This window comes from Rhinatrema bivittatum, chromosome 5, assembly GCF_901001135.1.
Source record: "Rhinatrema bivittatum chromosome 5, aRhiBiv1.1, whole genome shotgun sequence".
Taxonomy (NCBI): domain Eukaryota; kingdom Metazoa; phylum Chordata; class Amphibia; order Gymnophiona; family Rhinatrematidae; genus Rhinatrema; species Rhinatrema bivittatum.
Window position 1 is genome coordinate 218,744,420 of NC_042619.1, and position 14,880 is coordinate 218,759,299.

Consider the following 14,880-nt stretch of genomic DNA (forward strand, 5'->3'; position numbering starts at 1 on the left):
GGCCTCGCGAGAGCTTGTCCCTGGTCCACCTCCCCTGGCCCCGATGGGCCTACGCCGATCGCGCGATATGATATGATAGGATATGATATGATACAGACCTTCAGATAACTGAAATGTTTTAATGATGCACATTCGATAAACCTTCTCCGTTGGAAAGAAATCAGTAGAACTAGAGGTCACAAAATAAAACTCCCTTCCGGAGGAGGTGACGAAGACAAAAACAGTAAAAGATTGCAAAGGAGCATGGGATAAACACTGGGGATCCCTAAAGGCTAGAGGATGGAAATGAGGAAAAGAGTGCCTAGGGGTAACTTGCTGGTGTGGCAGTTACTATCCTTAACCAACAAGCTTTCATACTGTTGATGCAACTCCATTATTGCTCTCTGTTTTAACAGCAGGGGGAAAAGAGGAAAAGGGGAATTAGTTTCAGACAGCAATCAACAAAGACATTGAATTTTATGGTCTGGGAAAACAAATAAGCATGGGGGAAACTTGTTGATGAAGCTGTTACTTACTTACCCCCTTAACCAATATGCCTTATACTTGTGATTCCACCCTCAAAATTGCTCTCTGCTGCAACAGCAAGAAGTAACGGGAATTGAACTCAGACAGCAACCAACAAGGGCCTGTCTTTGACTGTTTGGGAAACTAAGTATTGCAGTGCTTTGTATGGCGCAGCTGATGCCACCATAAGCTTGCTGGGCAGACTGGATGGACAGTTTGGTCCCTTTTCTGCGTCCTTTCTATAAGATTAAAAAAAAAAAAAATTACTAAAGAAATCTTTCAAATCTCAAAACACTTACCATGTTGCACAACTGGTTCCTTGATGGGCTTGCCAGCAATCAAGACAAAGTGGGCTATTTCAGGATCCTAATTAGGAACGGAATGCTTAGAGACAAACATCTCCACCAGGAATGTCCTGAAGCCACTACAAGAAACAGATTAACATTAAAAGCATACCAGCTGACTTTACACTCAGGTAAAGAGGAAAGCCAGTTCAACTCCTCAGCAGCAGTAGTAGCAGCAGCAGCAATGGCTTAAGCACAAAGAAAACATCTAGACCCATCTCTTAACATTGCAGACAAACGAAGCAGAGAAATACTTAACAGTCACGAACAAAAACATTAGCTTAGCCTAATGGGCCTTCTTTCCTTCACACTCTTATCCCAGTCTGCTCACACCCCATCCCTCCCCTCTTTCCTCTGCCTTTTCTTCATTCCAATCTTCTATCCTCTTCCTCTTCCACTCCCATTCCCAAAACTCCCTTGCTTCCCACCTCAATCCCCGATCCTCCTTCCCCGCCCTTATCCTCCCATAATCCCCCATCCTCTTCTCCTCCTCCACCCCTTACCTCTCTACCCCCCCCCCCCCATCTATGATTCCTTCATTTCTCTCCTCTGCAATCTGTTTTCCCATTCCCAGACCCCTTCCCTTACTTCCTCCTCATCCACAAGATCCTTTTTCTGTAATAAAGAGCCAAAAAAATTAACTGGACACACAAATGTCAGAAAAAGGACTATTTATATAAAGTAAAAAACAAAACAAAACATTTAAATTGCAAATACTTGCAAAATTATGCTTTTACCACAAATGTAGCAAACTTTAGAAAAATCTGCTACATAATTTGCTAACTCTTGCTGCAGAATCTTGAAACATCTGCTACAGGAAGAGTGGATCTGGGGCACTGTTCCCTCTAAACTGTGAGCATACAGCAAAGCATAGTGGGCCCAATATTCAAAGCATGTTCAGCTTCATTTAGCCGGATAAGCAGGACTTATGTGGCTAAGTAGCGGCTGCTGAATATGCGCCTGTGTTCAGCGGCCACAGCATAGCCATAGAAGTCCCTTATACAGCTAAATGTTACAAGCACAAAAAGCAGACCTGTAGTGGGCGGATCGGGGGGGGGGGGGGGGGGTGTGAAGCGAGTTACCCATACAACTTATACAGCTAACTACCGATATTCAGAGTTAGCCGCTTAAAAATACATCTAAGTTTAGATGCCCCAGAGAGCAGGTCTAAGCTTAGCTGGGTAGATTTGTCCAGCTAAGTGCGTACATACACACAAATATTCAGCAGCTTGGCCATGCCACTTGAATATACACTGTAACTGAGCTGGATAGGACTAATCCTGCTAAGTTACTTCAAAACGGCCAGCCTTCAATTTTGGGCCCAGTATGCACAAGAAATCTTGATATTATTTGCATAAGAACATAAGAAATTGCCATACTGGGTCAGACCAAGGGTCCATCAAGCTCAGCATCCTGTTTCCAGTGCACAAATTTGAATTTGTTTTATAAAAAGTTGCATGAACAGAACAGTTTTGCGTATGCAGTCTTTCAAAAATGTGTGATATCATTGATCTGGGGGTAATCATATTTGATGATCTTAAGATGGCCAAACAGATTCAAGCAATGGCAAAAGCCAGAAAGATGCTTCTGTGCACAGGGAGAGGAATGGTCAGCAGAAAAAAAGGAGGCAATATTGCCCCTGTGTAAGTCCCTGGTGAGACCTCAATTGGTATCAATGCACTAGAGGCATGACGCTTAATAGAAAGGATGGGATGAGGGTGAAAGGGATTACACTTTGGAGTAATCTAAAGAACTATTTCTTTACAGACAGCGTACAGGATGCATGGAACAACCTTCCAGTGCAGGTAGAGGAGACACAGACAGCATCTGAATTCAAGATAGCAGGGAACAAGTAAAGTGGATCTCTGATTAGTAGTGATTGTAAAGCTGAGCAGTTGATGTGGATGTGAAGTCTGGATAGGCCGTATGGTCTTTCTGCTGTCACTTTTCTATGTTTAACATAAAGTTGTGTGAGTACCTAGAGTAGGGGTGAGCAAACTTAAAAAAAAAAAACAACAAAAAAAAAAAACTTAGGTGCCAGTCAACATTTTTTAGGACCTGAGGAAAAACTCCATCCTACCCTGCTCAACTTAATTTTTTGTTACTTTTTTTTTTTTAAAACCATTTTCACTCTCAGCTTTTTCTCTTTTTTTTTAAATTTTCTTAGTGTGCTCATCTTTTCCTATGTTTTAATTTGTGTATTTAATTTTTTTAACACACTTTTTGCCTTTATTCTCTCTTTCCCCACCTCCTACCTCTCTCCCCTCCACTTCCTCATTCTCTCTGACCTCTTTGCCCATTTGCCTCCCTCACCTCTTGTCCCCTGATGGGCGTCAGCTCTGATCTCTCTCTCCCCCTGGGTGAGGACCCGGCAGCAGCAGGAGCTCTTCTTGGGCTGAGGCCTGAGGGCGGCAGCTCTTCCTGGGTTGTGCATCACTGCAGTTGCTATTCCCATGTCCAGTTCTGCTGTAGTGTAAGCAACTTCCCCACCTGGGCCTGCCACAGTGGAAGTAACTCTTCTTCCCAGCCCCAATGAAAGAGGCACACAAAGAAGCTGTGGCATGCTTGGAATGTCATCGCTATGTTCTGACAGCTCCCTCCCTCTTCAGCTTGCGGTGCCCCCCCCCCCCCCCCAAGGCACTCAGGCTCGACAGAAAAATCTTTTTTTTCCTCTAATTTGGCAGCCCCTGTGCCCCCCTTTCAGGATCATGCGAGCCCCCAGTTTGCTCACCCCTGATCTAGAGCAGTACTAAAGTATTCCAATACTTCTGAACTAGACCCTAAGTCATAGTTTTGTAAACTGAGAATGAAATATTCAGTGACAAACATGTAGTAAATGAACGCTACTAACAATTCCAGGAATGTAAAAATGTCCTAATTAGAAATCACAATGTGGCTACTTGCCTTATTTTCAAACTGCGCACAGTCCCCGCCTTCTAACACTGCCGTGTGATGGGGCTCAATCTTTTGCTGTGCATCAGGAGGCCCTTTAAGAGAGAACAGATACAGATAAGCCAAGTGACTCCTTCAAAGCTACACTGAAACTTGGGGTCCTTTTATAACTCCTTGCACTACTGCAAAGTCTGCAGACACTTTTCACCCAGGGAAAGCTAACTGCTGATTTGTGCAGGCAGTTTTTCCAAGAAAAAATTATGCATGCACTTTGAAAGTTCAAAAGTATCCATGCCAGTGCAAACCTCATGCCCTGCTGCAGGGAAAGTCAGGCATGTAGTGTGACTAGGTGTGTAACTTTATTTAGATTTGTTTTTATTTTAAAAATAAATAAATGTATGTGTGCACTAACATTCATAGCCAATCCAATTCCAGCAGGATTAGAGTATACAAAGATTTCATGGCCCAATGAGGCTCCTGCACTACTAAGCATTTATCACTGCAAAGGATCAGCCTCATCACCAACTAGATACTGGGGCTGATGTAATAAGACGCATAGTAAAATCAGCTTTACTTTTCTGTGTGCACGGCAAAAGCAGGCGCCTCCATGGAATATAATAAGGGGTTGGCATGCAAAAAAACACACAGAATACCTAATATCTACGCCAATACCCACACAGGCCCCATTACAGATAGCTGTGAGAAAAACATGCACTAAATTATAGGCGTTATTAGAACTGTTGCAGAGTTTGTTTCAAACCTAGAACACAAGCAAGTGATAAAAAGACAACAAAAGATGAAGTACATGTGGAACGTTATTTAGAATTAAAACTCCACCCCCAAAAGTAACTTCACATTTTTGGGATCTTTCGAGATCAGGGTACACAGGGCACCTTCCACATGGTAAAGCGCCTGTTCGTTCCTCATAAGTGGTTGGCGTAGGTAAAGGCAAATATGCAATCCAAACTTTACAGCTGGCATGGCTTACTACTCAGGTATATGCAGCAGAGGTTGCATGTTTTATGTATCTCAGACACACTCTTAAAATTTAAATCCTGCCCTGACCCAGATGCTAAAAAACCTGTGTTAAAAAAAGCCCCATGCTAACCTCCCTCTTTGCATTGACCATGAATAGTTAATTACCTCCTTTGCATGCCATTTGCATGGACTTGTGCTAAACCAGCCACAGCTTTTTGCACGGTTTGTGCGAGGGTTTTTTCTGTGTTAAACGTTATTACATACGTGCATAAGATTAGCACAGTAAAACACGCATTACACTGTGCGTAAAAATCCGCAGAAGGTTTACCGTAGCTTATTACATCGACCCCACTGAACCAGAACGCTGCAGCTAGTTGGCTTTCTTCCCCCTCCCCAAGAAACCAGGTTTATTAGGAAGCTTACCAACATGCACGTTGCCAAACAGCGTGTAAATAAATGCAGTCCATCCTGGAATACAATTAACAAGAAATTAGTGCACAGTAAGCATTTTGATTTTTGGACTGGCTACGGATTTAATGTACAGGAAGTTCTACGGCAATAGCCACCAAGTTATTTACTTCCACAGTTTAGGGCAAAACTAAATGCAAGCTTTAAACCTGCAAGCTGGAACTTTTTCTCACCAAGGTGTATATACTGTTTGAGATGCACCACGTGCATGATTCTGTGGAAAGAGGATGTTAAAGATTCTGGCTGGAAACAGTAGCCACAAAGAACAGCTGCAGTCTGTGTTCCCTTCAAGCTGTGCACTGGGGAGTGTGCGCTACACATACCAGAGATCATCAGCAGATGTGCAGAATAGTGGGGGGGGGAAGAGCGAAAGGAAGGGGGGTGGAGACAGAAGAGGTCAGGGAGAGCCTGCCAAAGATGGTAAAAAAAACCCAAAAAAACAACAATTTGAAAAAGCTTCAAAAGTAAGGCTAATGCCTTGATAACTGGTTAATGCTCCCGACTTCCAAAACATCCATTTGTGTGAAAGGCAGGAGACCTGTGCGATGTAAGAGCGGAAAAAAAAAGTAGCAAAGAAAACCTACAGTAAAAAGCAAAATGGAGACGTGAAAAGCAGAAAATTCCAAGTTAATACAGTGAACATAAAATAGAGAAACCCAATTACATTTCTGAAAAATTCCGCTTGAGGTAAGCGACACACTGACAAAAGCCTGAAAGATGTGCACGCAAGCAACCCCTCCTCCCCCACACTCAACACACTGGAGAGATCATGGGCTGCAGACAAGGGGTCCAGCCAGCAAGCTCCCTGCCCATGAGTTGCCATTTCCAGCAAGAATTCTCTCAGCTTCACAGGTCAGTGACATGCTCACAGCACATCCCTCCCTGCTAGTAGTGTCAGTCTGAAAAGAGATTATTCTAACCACATCCATGCAAACAAAACTGAAAACAGACAGCACCAATGACAGCAGAAGTAGATGTAACATCCGTGCCAATTTGCCATACTAATATTTCACAGGAAACATGCTGTACTAGTTTTACACTCTCACTGAAACACCAGGGCCATTTAATTCTGCATTTTATACCGAAGGAGACGCTCCATAATCAACCTTACCAACAATATACAAAAAAGAATTATTCCAATCATGACGTCACCACTGAACCAACTTCTTGGCCTTACACTACTCTCAGTCTCCCTCTTTAACGCACAATCCCTAACTAAAAAAACACACATCCTCAATGATTACCTACAGGATAAAAACCCAGATATCTGCGCTATCACAGAAACCTGGCTAAAAAACACCGATATTGCCCTGATCAACCAACTTCCTACTCACTCATATGACATCTTCACCTTCAACAGACACAAAAAAAGAGGAGGTGGCCTCCTTCTAGCTGCTAAGAAAGAACTCAATCTATCTGCACATACTATCAAGAATGAGTCCAAACTGGAATTGGGTCTTGTTAAATCAAAACAGCTACAAATTCTGCTAGTATACGCCCCCCCAGGAATTCTTGAAACAGAACCTTCATTACTCATAGAATCCATTGTGAAGCATATCAACTTAGACCTCCCAACTATGATTTTAGGGGACGTCAACCTTCACACGGACGCCATTCCTCGCTCATCAAACTGTGAAGCGCTCCTGTCCACCCTCAGTGCTATGGGACTCATGCAGATCATCAATAACCCTACACATAAAGCAGGACATACACTGGATCTAATTTTTATCAATTCCAAACTCTCTTGTACCTACGAACCTTCATGCTCCCAGATCCCTTGGTCAGACCATTTCTTGATAGAATCAGCCTTCTCCATAGACAAACAGACACTCTCGTCTCCTCACCTCTCCACTATTCAATTCAGGAAATCATGCTCTTCCGATATTCTTAGTGACCAGATCGCCAAGGAAATTACGAACCTTGACCTTTCCAATCCAGACTCAGCGCTATCTTCATGGCAGAAGATCACTGAATCAGTGGCAAACAAATGCTGCCCAATAATCTCCAAAACAATTAATCCTACAAAAAAAGGAAATCAACCTTGGTTCACTCCCAAACTCAAACAGATGAAACAGGAACTACGACACAAGGAGAACTTATGGCGTAAAACCCCCAATACAGCGTCCTTGGCAAAGTACAAAGGTTACCTACATCATTACAGGACCTCTATATTATTAACAAAAAGGGAATTCTATGCCAATAAAATACATCATCTCCAGTATGATGCCCAAGCCCTCTTCTCATACGTATCTCAAATCACGAAATCTACGCCTCCTATTCCAGACGAACAAGCACTTTCCAAGGCCAATGAACTTGCCTCTTTTTTCCAACAGAAGGTTCTGAATACCCTCGCCCTTCTCCCTCCTAACACTGCTCCTCTCACATCAGAAGAGAACCCTCACTCCCTCATAAGTGCCAAACTCGATAGTTTCGAATCAATTTCCACCAAAGAGATTGAATCCTTACTAAAAAGACAGAAACCATCTAGTCATCCAGCAGATAATATTCCATCGAAACTTCTTCTCCTCATTCCAAACACGATTTCAGGTCCTTTGACAAGTATCATTAATTGCATTCTAACCCAAGGGAGTTACCCTGACAGCCTAAAAACCGCAGCACTCAAACCTCTTCTTAAGAAACACAACTTAGACCCTGATGAATTAGCCAACTTCCGACCCATTTCCAATCTTCCGTTCCTAGCCAAACTGACAGAGAAACTGGTAAACACCCAGCTTTCAGAGTACCTTGAAAATCACAATATATTATACCCCTCGCAATATGGCTTCCGCAAATCGCGCAGTACGGAAACCCTCCTCATCTCACTTACAGATCACATCATGATGGGTCTTGACAGAGGCTACTCCTTTCTATTAATCCTGCTAGACATCTCGGCGGCTTTTGACACCGTCAACCACTCCATTCTCCTGGACCGCCTAGCAGACATTGGTATCTCAGGAGCAGCTCACAGATGGTTCAAGTCCTTCCTCCGTAACAGAACCTTCAAAGTCAAAATTAATAATAAAGAATCACCCTTAACTAAATCCAATCTTGGTGTGCCTCAGGGATCCTCCCTATCCCCAACCCTCTTCAATATTTACCTCCTTCCCCTCTGCCAACTGCTAACTGATCTTAATCTAATTCACTATCTGTATGCAGACGACGTGCAGATTTTAATTCCTATCACAGATTCTATTTCAAAAGCGCTCGCCCACTGGAATAACTGCTTTGTATCCATCACCAATCTACTCAATAGATTAAATTTGATCTTGAACGCTGCAAAGACAGAGATCCTCCTCATCTCTTCAAATGAAGAAAACTTTCCCTCATCATCTCCCTACAACTCGTACTTCTCCCACAAGCATGTGAGAGACCTTGGAGTATTTCTGGATAACAGATTAAACCTAAAGAAAACAGTTAACACCACAGCCAAAGACTGCTTTTACAGACTCCAGATCCTTAAACGACTCAAACCACTACTATTTTTCCAAGACTACAGGACAGTCCTCCAAGCGTTGCTATTTGCCAAGATAGACTACTGCAGTGCACTTTTTCTAGGCCTCCCTAAATCCACTATTAAACCTCTGCAGATGATACAAAATGCGGCAGCGAGACTACTAACAAACACCAGCCGCGGAGAGCACATCTCTCCCATCCTCGGAAAACTTCATTGGTTACCAGTGAACTTTAGAATCCTCTACAAATCAATCACTCTTATACACAAATCCATCCATCATCAACTCCAACTCGACCTTGAAATTCCCTTAACTCTATACTCCTCCAACAGACCTATTAGAGATATTCATAAAGGCACTTTAAATTTCCCCCCCATGAAAGCCACACGCCTTTCCTCGACCAAAGACCGAGCATTTTCAACAGCTGGACCATCCATTTGGAATAACATCCCTTCAAACTTCAGACTGGAACCCTGCCTCTCAACTTTCAGAAAAAAACTCAAGACGTGGCTTTCACCAGGCCTTCCCCGATCCCCCAGACAATCACTAATCGCCTACACTTTCTGGGCCAATTCGGTCCTCTATCCTTCAAAACGATGGACCTTGGCTCCCTTAAAACGATGAACCTTGGCACCTTCAAAACGGCAGACCTTGGCACCTCCAGTTTTAATCATCTTTAGCTTTAACCCACATTGATATTGCACTGTATACAATAATCTGTATTGCACTATTGTACCATGTAGCAATCCCTTCCTACATGTTTTCTTTTTCTTATCTGTTCTTTCTTCCAGCGTTAAGCTTCCAAGTTTTTTACTCCTTGTTAATTGTAACTTTGCCTTATTCTCCTCTATTGTTATTATCCTCAGTTATTTGTCTTAGTTATCCCCTTGTTCTTTGTAAACCGATCCGATATGGTTTTACTATGAAGGTCGGTATAAAAAAGTGTTAAATAAATAAATAAATTTTAAGTTTTCTTCTTACTCTGGATTTCAATTAACAGCAATGAATAAGTGAATGATCCCACTTAGTAGAAAAATCTCTGCTGAAATCTAGTGATCTGTGGCTTTCCAATTCCATGTAAATAAAATAAAAATACTTTACTGCATTTTCAAATTGTTAGATTGAAATCCATTCAACAAAGGCAAGAAATGTATACAAGAATATATCAGCACATCCATTATGTATGCACAATCTCCTGTTCCAATATAATAAACAGAAACCTGAAAAGCAGCGTTTTCAAAACATGAGCAACTGGAGTCTTAACACAGAAACAAGGACATTCCCCTGTCCCATTATCCCAACCCTACACGTCCCTACTCAGCAGTGTACAATGGCAAAACACTAATTATCCATATCCACACCCGACCACCAGCACAAATTGTTCTAAATCATAAGTACCTTACTATATGTCGCATGCAATAAGGAAAATATATAATCACTCCAAATATTTGAAAATACCCTTTTATGTTTGCACTTCTCCATCAGATGACACAGCTCTTTCCTTCATATAAAAGAGGGGGTTATTCCCTCCTAACAAAACAGATTTCTTGGCAAACAGAAAAGCTTTTCTCTGCTACAATTTCTGGGATATAAGAACTGTAAGCTCCGCCATATCAAACAAGCAAATCCACCCATTTTGGAATATGGCACATCTAGTTCCCAGGAATTTCAAAACTGCATCCCAAAATTTCTGAATCATTAAACATTCCCAAAAAATATGTCCCGAGATGCTAATCTCTATACCACATTTAGAGCAAATATTGAATTGTGAGATTGCCATTTGAAATGCTCTTCTATGAGAAAAATAAAGTCTCATCAAAAATGTATATTATTTACTCTCAAGTTACTACTGACCAATACAAACAATCCATTTAAAATAATTCTAATGCCTGCATTGTCATGGTTGTCACTTTTCTATTTTTATAATATACTAAATATCATACCATTATTCTGTATCAATTCAGAATAAAAATGTCAACAGCGTGCATATTACTTTTATTCTATGTTAACCACTGATTTAAGATTAACAGAAAAATGCTGTTGATGATCCACCAAGCTTAGCAAATTAATACAAAACGTGCACTGGGAGATACTCATAGAAATGGTGACTGTCCCATATGTATCTTAATTCTTGAATTCCACTTAAACTACTCTAAGGAGTGAATAAATAGGAGATGCAGTGAATAACCCCAGCTCTACTTTCCTGGTATAAAATCCCTATTTCCAACTAGGGGTAGATAAGGTGAAAACCTATAAGACACCCCTCGAACATTACATAGCCATCTCCAGGATTTTACCATGGGTTTCATCAAAAGATGAGAAGACAAGGCATGCAGCAAATACACTACCAACGGACATTCCAGAGGAGCAGCCTAGTGGTTAGAGACCAGGAGACCAGGGTTCAAGTCCTGCTGTCGCTCCTTGTGACCTTGGGCAAGTCACTTTACCCTCCACTGCCTCAGGTATAAAGTGAGATTGTAAGCCCTCTGGGGATAGGGAAATACCTACAGTCCCTGAATGTAATCCGCTTTTCACACTGAAAAAAGTGCGAAAAGTGGAATATAAAAATCTAAATAAATAAGAGGTACTCTACAACCAATCATCCAGACTGTGTAGACCCACACTTCCCTGACCCATAGGCTTCACTAAAATGTACATATTCCAGCCTCCCCAAAAATATATTTTTTGAATAACTGTCTGGAACTACAGGAGCACCCATCTTGGTCACATAAAAGGAAACAAATTGAAACACTTACCACCACTTTGTTAAGTATCATCATGTGGAGTAAAGATATAGGGAACTTCCCCCCATTACTGTAACCAGAGTTTAGTGGATGATAGTAAATTTAAGATGCTCTTACAACTGTAAAGCCAAAATATTCCTAGGCACTTGTCCTAGGCACTTGGATCCTAAGATATTTAATCTCCAGACCATTTTAATGGAAATGCATTTTTCCAGAATAATTTAACATCATCCAAAAGCTAAATAGCCTCAGACTGATTAATTTTTAATCCTGCTAAACTCAAAGTTTTTTGCAAAAGACAGGAAACATTTCACCAGGTCTGCTACATGTACAAGGATATAATCTTCAAATGCAGTAGTCAAATCCCATCCGCCCCCATCTAAATCCCCAGAAAATTTTGATCCGCTCTCACACTTTGAAGGAAAGGTGCCAAACACAACAAGAATACGAGGGAAAGAGAGCTCCAACCTTGCCTGGCTCCTCCCCTCTGCAATTCAAATTCCTCAGAGAAGACCCCACTACGAAAACTGTTGGCAAAAAGTTTATAATGTAAGGCTTGGATAAGCCCGCACAAAATTCCCTGCAAAACCAAAACATGCCAAGGCTTCAAACAAACTGCCAGTCAACCCTGTCGAACACCTTCAGCGCTGAAACTAACCAAGAGAGACAGGATCTTTCTCCAATAGTAAAACTCCATGGAAACCAGTACGCTCTACGTTGAGAACAGCATGTTGGCCTTTCACAAAACCTCGCTGTTCTTTGGCTATCATTTTGAGGAGTATCCTGGCCAATCTGTCTGCCGTTATTTTAGCCAACAATTTTATATCAAATGTAATAAAGAAATCAGGTGGTTTCAGGTACCATAGGGTCCTTACCCAGTTTAGGAAGTACCACATTCACCGATTTATTATGGCCCTTAATCCTCCTCTCTGTTATCCAAGAATCATACATCTTACCCAAAGGCTAATAAAATCAGATGACCCAAGAGCTTATAAAACTCACTAGACCCCAAGAGCCTTTAAATTCTTGGCTCCCATTATACCCCTCTGTATTTCTTCAGGAAAGGACTTACTTATCAGAGTACTCTGATATTCCTTCATAGCATCCTTATCACTATCTTTTGCCTTATATAATTTGGTATAATACTAATGAACTATGTCACACAACCCCTTAATATTCTCCACTTTCCCTATAGGAGATTTCATCACTGCCACAAAGTTTGGCCGAGAACTTAAAACTTATAGTACAGGAAACTTTTGCATATATTGATGAATCAGAGTTAAGCTCTGCTTGTGTCGCATAGGCCATTCTATTACTCTGAGTAATTGGGCCTCCAACCACACCAATTCTCTAGCAAATGTCTTTCCTCTTATTGGAATATCATTTAATATCCTCCCTTAATACCACGCTTTGTAGTGTCCTAGAACAAGGTTGGGTAATCTTGATGATCCCAATTAAAAACCTCGTACTCCTTCCATTTTTTTTTTATTTATATAATCTTTAAATATCTGATCATGAGAAATACAGAGGAAATCTCCACCTAGATCCCCCCCTCCTCTCTGGGAAAAGCCCTCCAAGTCACACAACACGAGCAAGGTCTGAAATACCTATATCCTTAATTTTTGCCTCCCCCTCCCATTTTACAGAATGTTGATAAATAGGCAGTCCAATCAAGACTGACAATCATGCGCTCTAGATGTGTATAAGATTTCTCCAGAGGATATAAAATTCTCCAAATATCAATCATATCTAAATTAGACACAAATAAGGGATACCTTTATCTGATAGAAAAAGTGCTATAGCACAAATTTGGGAATACTCTTAATTTTGCCAGAGATATATAGTAGAGATGTGAATTGGGTGCTGGAATCGGTTCTGGTTTCGTGGACCCGCGGGAAATTCCGTTTCCCGCAGGTCTGGATGTTTTTTGTTTTCGGCTGTCCCGAGCCGAAAAAAACCCCCCAAACCCATCCCGACCCTTTAAATCTAATTATTTAGAATCCCTCACCCTCCCGACCCCCCCCCCAAAAAAAAAACTTTCCTAAAGTACCTGGTGGTCCAGCGGGAGTCCCGGGAGCAATCTCCCAGTCTCGGGCCATCAGCTGCCAGTATACAAAATGGTGCCGATGGCCCTTTGCCCTTACCATGTGACAAGGGCTATTGGTGCCATTGGCCGGCCCCTGTCACATGGTAGGAGCAATGGATGACCAACCCGACCGAGTTCCTGCAGTAGGTTCTTGACTCTGCTAGTCACCTGCCGGCTCTTTTCCGAAGACTTTGTCCTGATCAGCCAGTCGTCCAAGTAAGGGTGTACCAAGATCCCTTCCTTCCTTAGTGTTGCCGCCACGACCACCATAATTTTGGAGAATGTTCTGGGGGTGGTTGCTAGGCCGAAGGGTAGCGCTCTGAACTGGTAATGGTGTCCCAGTACCGCAAAGTGTAGAAAACGCTGGTGATCTTGATGGACTGGGATGTGAAGGTAGGCTTCGGAGAGGTCCAGGGAGGTTAGGAACTCTCGGTTGTACTGCCATTATTACAGAACAGAGAGTTTCCATGCGAAGTGTAGTACCCCACAGATGACGGTTGACGTTCTTGAGGTCCAAGATGGGTTGGAATGATCCTTCTTTCTTGGGAACGATAAAATAGATTGAACAACGCCCCATATTTTTCTGGTGTGTAGGTACCGGAGTTATAGCCTTCAGATGGAGTAGTCTTGCCAGAGTGGATTCCTCTGCCAGTCTCTTGGTGTGGGAGCGGCAGGGTGATATCATAAATATGTCCCGAGGGATGCTGCGAAACTCCAGAGAGTAACCCTCTCGAATAATGTTTAGTACCCATTTGTCCAACGTGATTTCGACCCATCGTTGGTTAGAAGAGGGAAAGCTGACCCCCTATTTCCTCTTCCTGTGGATGGGTCGGCCCATTCTCATTGGGAAGCATGGTTCAAGCCTGCCCCAGAGCCTGTTCCTCTCTTGGTTTGTTGGTTCTGAAAGGGCTGGGACCTTCCGCAGGGGCGAGGTACATGGAATGAGTTCCTGTAGGGTAGAAAACGTTGGGAGCCTCTGCCCCTAGTTCTTCTGGGGGAGGGGCATTGGGATCTTTTGCCCCTGTCTTCCGGTAGCCAAGGCACTGGGGATTCACCCCACTTGCTGGCTAACTTCTCTAATTCGCTTCCGAATAGGAGAGATCCCCTAAAGGGCATTCTTGTGAGATTCACCTTAGACGTTGCGTCTGCCAATCAGTTCTGCAACCATAACTGCCTTCTGGCCACCACTACAGAGGCTACTCCTCTGGCTGAGGTACGCACCAGGTCTGAGCTTGCGTCTGTCAGGAAGGCTGCTGCAGGTTCGACTGTTTCGCCGGCATACGTACCGGAATTATCTGCCTCTCTCGATAGGAGCAAGCAGGAATGTGCCACCAGCGCGCAGCAGAAAGCTATCTGCAATGTCATAGCTGTTGCATCGAATGCTTGCTTAAGGATGGATTCTAATCATCTAT

The 14,880-nt window shown here is 42.5% G+C and overlaps 1 protein-coding gene across 10 annotated transcripts in view; it reads right to left on the reverse strand.

Moving 5' to 3' along the window:
* Window positions 1-14,880, reverse strand: part of PIR (pirin) — a 130,193-nt gene that overhangs the window by 11,848 nt on the left and 103,465 nt on the right. For all 10 annotated transcript variants that reach the window (XM_029603220.1, XM_029603219.1, XM_029603216.1 and 7 more), the window contains 3 exons: window positions 5,142-5,186; window positions 3,753-3,835; window positions 804-870 (listed from right to left, as the gene is read on the reverse strand). In XM_029603220.1, coding sequence (XP_029459080.1) covers window positions 804-870; window positions 3,753-3,835; window positions 5,142-5,186 — 195 coding nt within the window. The remainder of the gene's footprint in view (window positions 1-803; window positions 871-3,752; window positions 3,836-5,141; window positions 5,187-14,880) is intronic.